Genomic DNA, 9,179 nt, shown 5'->3' with positions numbered 1-9,179 from the left:
ATTGTAACAAATTTCATATGAGGACAGTGTAATTATTCATAAAAAAAAGAAATAAATTATTTCATGTGCTTCGTGAGTAATAGCTAGAACTTTATACTTAGTGAAACATATGAAATTCTAAATCAATCTTTTTAAAAGTAATTGACAACTTAAAATTAAATATTGAATTTCCAATGGAACAACAAAAAAACTAAAGAAAATAGTAAAATTTTTCTTATGATGTGACAAAATACCAGTTTGAATAATATTTAATTATATATAGTATAATAAAATAATAAGTAGAGAATGGAAGAGCCGTTTAACGGCAGTAACGGACAAAACGATCACAAACAAACGGTCCCGTTATGTTACTGCATGCAACAGGTGGAAGCCGCTTCGCCACAACAATCGACAGCCCATTCTCAGCCACCAGCCTCATCGTCCCTTTCTCTCTCTAAAACATCGCTCCACCTATACATACACATATACATACACCCCTCCACATGCGAATCCAGTTCGATTGGATTTTCTTCCCGTAATTGCAGTGTACGTTGATGTAGAGTGAGAATCTCACGCTCGCATGTAGTGCTCGCTGCTAAAAAATGGCGTCTTCTACTCCGATTTCATCACACTGTTCTCCGAATTTGTTGCAGTTGCCGCTTCACTCCCCGCAGTTTCGCTTGATTCTGGCCGGGATTTCTCTGTCGCGGGGGAAATGTGACTCTTCTCGCAAGTTGTTGTTGCAGCAGCAACAACGGAGTTGGGATCCACTGCGACCGGTGGCAGCTAAGGAAGTTGGCATCAAGTGTTTTGCGGAGCCGGCGGAGGAGACACGGAGTGTGGAGGGAGTTGTCTTGGATAAAGATGGGGATGATGGGGACAGCGATGACGTAACAGTCGAGGAGGTGATTGGTCAGGAGTTCTCCAATGGTTCTGCCGGTTCTCAGAGGATACCCGCCTCTGGGGATTCTCTCTCCCTTGGAATTCGCGAGCCTGTCTATGAGGTCTTTTTACTTAATTATTTATTCTTTTTTTGTTACTTTTCTCCTCTCTTCTTCTATGAGGTCTTTTTACTTAATTATTTATTCTTTTTTTGTTACTTTTCTCCTCTCTTCTTCTTCTTCTTCCTCTTCTTCCTTCCTCTTCTTTTTTTCTTTTTTCCTTCTGAATTTTGGTTTTTGAGCTTGACTATTGCTTCATTCGATATGGGTGATAATAATTTGTGATGATTTAACTCAAAGAAAAATATTGCGCCCATTAATGCATACATTTGTCTTGATAAAAATCTTATATAGTTTGTGGAAGCCTGGAGAAATGGTGGCAACTTCGTAATTGACAGATAAGAAATTCCTTAGGAGGTTCACTATTTTAGGAAGATGAAGAATATCATTGGAACTGAAAGAGTTTGATATCATGGGGGGACGCGGTTCCTAATTGACTAGATGTAGAATTAAGATGATGAGAACAAAAAAGGAGGAAATTGCTGGATACTTCTTGGTTGGAACTTACTGTAGTGCAAGCTGGACAGGTTTTTGCAGATGCTCTGTCCATTATATACACTGACAAGATTTTGGAACGAAGTCTTGTGAGCTGTGCTCAAGTCACTGATTTTCCTTTCGTTTTAACAAGGACAAACATTGTTAGGGATTTGGTTTTGGACATTAAATGTACCAGAGTAGTTGTTTCTTCAATCACTGGTAGTTGCTGTATCATTGAACTTTCAAATTATATGGAACAAATTTCTCTGCATGCATGTATGCATCTCTCATGATTATCCATTTTCCATCAACAGGTCGTCGAAGTAAGGTCTAATGGTATGGTATCTACAAGGAAAATAAATCGAAGACACTTGTTAAAATCGAGTGGTGAGTAGAATTTCTTAGACAGTCACCTAGCTTCTTTCACTTTCAAGTTTTGCAAAAGATCAATATGAGATTGACTAGCAATTTTGACCCAGATTACTTTTGTTCTGCAATTCCTGTTGGCAAACATTCTATTGATTATTTTTCTGGATTCATCTATATGTTATCCAACATCTTTAGTTCTTAATAAAATTGCCATTTGTCAAGAATTACTCATAAGCTCTTTTCTCTTGATAAATTCTGGGCCTTTTGTTTTTTTGGGTAAAATACCCACTTTTGTCTTGTTCTTTGTTGGTCCTTTTCTCTTGACTGTTTCATTTATTTTCATATTTCTTTTCTCTGGACATAATTTTACAGGTCTTCGACCTCGGGACGTTAGGAGCGTTGATCCATCACTGTGGTTAACCAACTCGATGCCTTCATTGCTGGTAGAGACAGTCAATTGCTTTCTGCTATTTTCCATATCCTGTACTTACTGCACAATTTGATTTGACTTCAGCCGCCCTTCATTGCTTGTACTTCCATGTCTTTGTTTCAATCTTCTTAGATTTAATCTATTGCATAAAACAAGATGCTTCGTTATTGCCTAAACCGTGTTATTTGAACGACAATCTTTCTCAAAAAGCAAATAATAGACCCCTTCTTAATTTTACTCTCTGTAACTACCTCATCAGAGAACTGGACTAACTAGTGTCTCCAAAAAGGCTCTGTTTTTCAATATCTTAACCTAATAATGCTCTACGGTTTCCGATTGTTAGGTAGTGAACTATATTGACTATAAAAAGCAGCAGCAGTTGTGGAACTGGTTGTTTCTCTACCCTTTCATGATATGTTGTTAACTTGGCATTAAGGACCATATTTAAAAAGGGTTTCATGTTGAATCACAAGAATGTTTGAATTCTGTACTCTTGCTAAATCTACTGGTTTTTGCTGATATAAGTTTGCATATTGAACTTTATCAAGGTACGTGAGTACGCAATTCTGCTGAATTTGGGTTCTCTACGGGCAATTGCAATGCAAGAACGTGTTTATATATTCAACTACAACCGGTATTAATCCGCCATCTACTATAAAGTTTTTGTTGTCAGTTGATGTTTTGTACACGGGTAACTAATATTTTATTATCGATTACAACAGTAAAGGTGGAAAAGCTTTCATTGATACATTGTTACCCCGCTTAAATCCAAAGCACATAAATGGAGGTCCCTCGATGCCATTTGTCCTTGAGGTTGGTTATCCAATAAAGTTTTGCTTTGGAATCATTTCATGAGTCATTAATTTGGTGCTTCATTTTTCACATTATTTGCCCTTCAATCTTTTCAAATAACTTTTTCTTTATGTGTTATTTTACTTTGATTTATCTGGGGTGAATGAATACCAGTCTGTGTTCATATAGATCGATATGATGTTGAAGAAACAGATATTCTGGACTGAGCTGAATGTCAACTCCATTTATACTATTGTCACTCAGATTTTAGTTCTTTTAACACAGAAGATGGTGTGCCTGCTGAGCTTTATCTATGTATTGTGTAAATTTTTAAGCTTGTGAAATCTTGGATATTACTTATTGGCTTAGTAGGATGGCCCTTGGGTCGACCAGTAGAGCTGTGAAAAATACTCAATAACAATGTAAGAAAAGTTGTAATTTTCAGAGTTTGCAATCATTAATAGCCATTTCTCACAAGATAAATTGACATTCATCATGATGGATAAGTCTTTCCTACGATTCTTTTGTGTCTTATGTTACATTCATGTGCTAGTCTAAGCAAACAAGCATTCAATTATAGATTCGTTACTCAGAAATTTGTGCTGTCATCTAATTTAGCGCAACAACAACTAAGACTTGGTTTACCATTCTTAGTGAAGACTTTTGCAAAGAGCATGAGAAGGCTACACTTAGTCGTGAAGTATTGTTGTTCATTTTGTTTGTAGGGTCACATATACACTTATAAAGTGATCAGCAGTATGAAGCCTACAGCTTGGTGCTATATCCTTTCCTTCACATGTAGTTGAACTTTAAAGGTATGAATTGTTCAAAGAGCCTAACAGGAAGACATTTGAAAATTTTCAGGTGGTTGAGGCTGCGCTACATTCTCGAATACAACGTTTGGAGCGGAGATTAATGGATTTAGAACCACGTGTGAGTATGAGAACATAGTGAGTGTATTTTTTTTTGACATTTTGTGCCCCTTGCCAAGTTTCTTGTGTGGGTTTATGTAGGGTTATCTTACTTTCAGTTATCTTATACTAATTCATAGAAAAGGTGGGGCCATGAGGGTTGGATTGGTCATCTGTGCATTGCTGTTTGTGTTCTGAAACTGTCCACTAATTTTCTCATTTTGCACTTTGTTAATTGAAGTAACTGCAGAAGTGAAAATTTGTTCTGCATTATATTTTATAGTTAAGTTTCTTTAGTTTGTATATATGTTTGCATGTATTTTAACAGTATATGGAAGGTAACTGTATGTTTCTTGTCTTTATATGCAAAAAGCAGACTCTAAGCTTAAATTCGCTCCTGCTTTTTTTTTATTAGTTAGTAAGCTACTCTCATTGCAGGTGCAAGCTTTACTTGAGGTTCTTCCTAACCGATTGACCGCTGATATATTGGAGGAACTTCGAATTAGCAAGCAGACATTGGTATATAGTTTTGTCCCCTTTCTTTATTAGCTATCTTGACATGCAGCCAATCAATCATTAACTCATAAGTAACTACTCACGTATTTATATTTGTATGATTGACAAAAGGTTGAATTGGGTTCACGGGCCGGGGCTCTTAAACAAATGCTGCTTGATATCCTTGAGGACACTCATGAAATACGGCGAATTTGTATTATGGGGAGAAACTGCACTCTTATGAAAAATGATGAGGTGGAATGTTCAGTTCCCTTGGAAAAGGAGATAGCCGAGGGTAAGTCATGCAAAGGTCGCTTCATTCTCGAGTGAATCACATTGGAAGTCAAGCACATCCCCTGTGATCGAATAAATCTAGTTCTGACAATTGGTACTTGTGTTTCTCAGAAGAGGAGGAAGAAATTGAAATGCTTTTGGAAAATTACCTCCAGAGGTAATCTGGCAACATCATCATTCATTGCAAACGATTATATCCATGGTGGCTACTATTGCATTGTGTTTTATCATAAGAATCATATCTGGAAGTATGAGGGAAGCAACAATAGCTCCAGTTTGTCAGACAAACCTGCCCCCACACTTTTTCATGATTTTATTGAAACAAAAAGATTATCAGAACAATTATATATCACTCTCACATTTAAGTTCCACAGAAGATCTCATGCGTTTAGGTTTTCTTACTGAATGCTGAATATATCTTGCTGCGTGTATAAATATTTTCTTACTTCCTGAATCAAATAATAGCTGGGGTTTTTGTCTCACTAGCGATTAATATGTGCTATTTACTTTCTCTTCTCATTTCGCTACTCAGTGTTTTCTCATTTTGGATTGAGTTGGTAACCTCTTACTTCAGCTTGTAATCTAGAGCGACAGAAAGTTCTCTCTGCCTGTCTCTGAATCGATTTTGAATGTTTTTTAACAGTGATATCAATACAGTGTGAGCTCTTTAGTTCTTTGAGATTGGGTACATACCTTGATTAACTGCCAAGTATACTTCATTTGAACCTGGCATGGTCAGTAATTGCATTTTAATTGGAACTCAAACTTCTGCAGAATCCCAAACCTCAGCTCAATCGCCTTCAGAGAGTGGCAAACTATTTTTTGTCAACAAGAAACATGTCACTAGACTGATCTAGTTTGCTGTTTTGGTGGAATAGGTTATGACTGTATTGGTGTCAGTCATCCTTTTCCATCTCTTGTTATCTGCATGTTTTGATAGTGTAGGCACTCTTCTCATATATGCTACATTAACGATTGAGCAAGCTCACAAATAGTCTGGAAACATAGGAAATTCAGGAGAATGGCAGGGGCCAAGTATATCATTTTACACTGGCGCTTAATTCAAACTTCTCATTCTCTTTTTTAGTGTTGTAACTCATCATCTAGAAGTGGCGTGCATGAGCATCAGATTGATTTACTGATGATCAAAATACTCTTATTTCAATCCTTATAGCTAATCTTTTTCATGCACAAAGGAGAAAATAAAACCTCTGCTCTCTTTGACCAAAAAACCTTTTTGGTGTCCTTTTGTCCTGACTTATGTGGTGCCTTAGCCTTATTCTGCTAGCGAACCTTTGTGTACTGTATTTTCTAATTAAGCTACAAATATTGAAATTTCTGAAGAGTGTTCATAGTGTAATTCCCGTAGTTGTCCCATTGAGATTACAGTCTGGTCTTTTATTGATGATCTGGTTTCTATTTATGTAGCATGTTAAGGAGCTAATAACTAAATGATGTCTACTGTCTGTTGATCTAATTTTGTCACTATGTCACTACTTCCATCTACGGCAGATGTGAATCTTGTCATGGTCAAGCAGAGAGGCTTCTTGATTCAGCAAAAGAGATGGAAGATTCAATTGCTGTTAACCTCAGGTTTGTTATTTGCTATTACTTCTAGTTTTCTACTTTTTTGTCAATTTATTATGCTCAAGTAACAATCAATTGATCAATCAATTAAAGGAAAATCAACTCGACAAGGTATTACCTGGTCAAGATTAGACTGTGGCCTAAACCTTGACTGGTATATAAAACAAAACATATGGGCTAAAATTTAAACTTTAGATCCTGTGTAAGGTCTGCTTTCTTTCGTTTTGGAAATCAGTGTAATTGCCTGAAAAAGCCTAAATCTCAAATTCAGCCTCATATGTCAGACTATTCTCAAAATTAAAGGCCTCATATGACTCTCCTCGGCTCAGTTCATTTGAAAGTAGTAGGCTTAATGCATTGAGCACAAGAACCTTCTGCTGAGCAATTTGCTTCAATTTGGAGGAAACTCTGATATCAGGAATCAATGTCTCCACAGTTTCTTTCATTTCCAGTTACCTAACATAAATTGACAAAATACTAGTGACTAAATATTGGAACATTCTGTGAGAATTCAAGTGAAAACGATTCAGCCCCGTGAAACATTTTCCAACCTTCTGGCAGCTACCAATATGTCCATCATCAATTTAGGAGTTTATATCTGGTTTTTCCATGATTTTGTGAAGAATTTAGGAGTAGAGTAATCTGTAAGTTGCAGAAGCAATTCTATTGAATGAACTAATAAGGTATAAAAGCAATCAGGCTAATGTAGAAACTAGGAGAAACTATGTTTGTTAAGTAAGTACATGAAGCACCTAGCTTCTAAACGAAGTCAATCAAGTGAACATGCGGAATGCATTTTCTTCTTAAATTGACAATAAAAACATGATTCATTGAGGATATGCATAAGCTTCATATAGATGTGCAGTTACTTAGTAGTCCATACTTTTTCTGCGTTGCTATAGAAATAAAATTGGTATTGCTTGGTTAATTTCTTAGCAAAGCCATACCAATTTCTGTTACCATATTATTAGCATTTGCTATCATAACATTACATCATTTTGTCTTATCAGCTCCCGGAGGCTAGAGGTGAGTAGAGTGGAACTTCTTCTTCAGGTCGGGACATTTTGTGTAGGAGTTGGCGCACTAATTGCAGGTATTTAACTGAAAATGACAATGAAAGACCTATTTTGACTACTTTTACATTGGCATCTCTACTTTCAAGCGTTTTTGGTACTTCTCATGTGCATTTTTTAATAATACGCGAAAAATGGTCTTCTTTCATTTGTTTATGTTTTCCCTTGAGACATGTTTTCTGCCAGAAGTTTGTCTAAAAGGAAAAACTGGCGACATCCCTTCATATGTGTAAATCTTAGAAACCTAGATGAGTATGAAAGTTACACTTAAATTATCATGTTAGTCCTTCTATTCAGTAATATCAGACTTTCATGCTTTACTACTTGATATGATCTGATATTTGCTATTTATGTATAGAAGGAAATTATACTTTAAGCATGTTCTACAATTGGAAAGGGTGTTAGGTATCTAAAAGTAGGCACTTCTTTACATAACTAGAAGAACATACAGAGCCCGATGGACAAGTGGTCATGTTTGTTCTTCAACTGGTGCATGCCTACATCATCAGTACCAACGTAATACGTTTGAGCTCAGTTCATTTTCTTTCAAGAGAAATGTGGTCTCAGATGTCATGAGCAACTGACAAGATTTCTTTTAGTTTTATTTATCCGCTTGAGGGTTTGTAAGAAGTACACGGAAATTGTCCTGATGTGTCATTGTCGTTATATCAGATATTTACATGTAAACTTGAATTTTGTGATACCGCTCTAGTAGTTAAGCTCATACTAAGATTCACAAGAACTTGACAGGTATATTTGGCATGAACTTGAGGTCATATCTTGAGGAAAATCTGGTATGCCCCTTTTTGATCTCCATTATTTTAATTATAATTTTCTTATATAGGTCTTGCATCTGCATTCTAATTTTTCCAATTTCATCTGGTTAATTCCTTCTGCAGTTTGCCTTTTGGGTAACAACAGCAGGAATTTTTGTTGGTGCTGTCCTTGGATTTTTTCTGATGTATGCCTACCTCAGGAAAAGGAAAATTTTATGAGCACATAGCATGTAAGTACCAACACTTCTTTTTCAACTTGTAACACCATAAACTTTTAATTTAACAGATAGTTGTTGCGCAGTTTAACACATTTAGGAAGCTCCAGATACTGTCGTTGGAGGATGAACACCAGATATCACTAGTATATCTTTATATCTTTTTGGGAAGTCCATGGTTCCTCGTTCCATAGGAGACATGAAATCATCATTGTGGTTGACCTGCTGGCTGCATTCAGCAACAAACAATTGGAAGTATCTGCAAGATAATTGTGTAAAGCCATTAGTGAAAGAGCATCACCTAGTTCATGGTTGTAAATGAAACTGATGCAGGTATTGCAGTCATTCATCTCTACTCTTTGCGCAAGATCAGAGTCCACTTGTGTGCTTGCCAAATTGCTTTCCGTTACCAGAGGTTAGAAGCAGGCCATTGACCCTATGTAGGTAAGATGCTGGTGCTCGTGATGCCTCTTGGAAATTTTTTTGTACAATGATCAACGAAAATTGGACCAGTGGAGATTTTTCTGGAAGCAGATAATTTATTGCGTTAGATGAGTGCTTTGCAGTTGCAGTGCCATCTCGAATTGACTGAATTTTGGGAGCATCAGCGGAAGATGCACGACACTGTAAAACTGAATGTGACTTGGAATACCAACATAGCTGAATTGTATCCATGCGAGTCTTCAAGCATTTATTGTCAATATTGTTTGATGAGACGTTCGCATTATTGAGTATATTCCCTGTACTTTAAGTCATTCGTGCTGCAGTTTCCAATTGCTC

The 9,179-nt window shown here is 36.5% G+C and overlaps 1 protein-coding gene across 2 annotated transcripts; it reads left to right on the top strand.

Moving 5' to 3' along the window:
- The first annotated feature begins 352 nt into the window (after positions 1–352).
- MGT10 (magnesium (Mg) transporter 10) lies at positions 353–9,126 on the top strand. Of its 2 annotated transcripts, none has more exons than XM_020696613.2 (14): positions 353–983; positions 1,772–1,844; positions 2,199–2,269; positions 2,805–2,890; positions 2,979–3,069; positions 3,913–3,981; positions 4,398–4,478; positions 4,587–4,749; positions 4,860–4,905; positions 6,261–6,341; positions 7,346–7,428; positions 8,159–8,202; positions 8,308–8,414; positions 8,471–9,126. In XM_020696613.2, the coding sequence occupies exons 1-13, from the start codon at positions 582–584 to the stop codon at positions 8,401–8,403; spliced, it is 1,386 nt and encodes a 461-aa protein (XP_020552272.2). In that variant the 5' UTR covers positions 353–581; the 3' UTR covers positions 8,404–8,414; positions 8,471–9,126. The 2 variants fall into 2 exon arrangements, with proteins under 2 accessions (XP_020552272.2, XP_011090112.3); XM_011091810.3 differs by having other exon boundaries at positions 357–983; positions 8,486–9,126.
- The last annotated feature ends 53 nt before the right edge of the window (positions 9,127–9,179 follow it).

Source organism: Sesamum indicum, linkage group LG9, assembly GCF_026168435.1.
Source record: "Sesamum indicum cultivar Baizhima isolate 11 linkage group LG9, ASM2616843v1, whole genome shotgun sequence".
Classification (NCBI taxonomy): Eukaryota; Viridiplantae; Streptophyta; class Magnoliopsida; order Lamiales; family Pedaliaceae; genus Sesamum; species Sesamum indicum.
The sequence above is the reverse complement of the archived record's forward strand: the minus strand, read 5'-3'. Positions and strand labels throughout refer to the sequence as shown.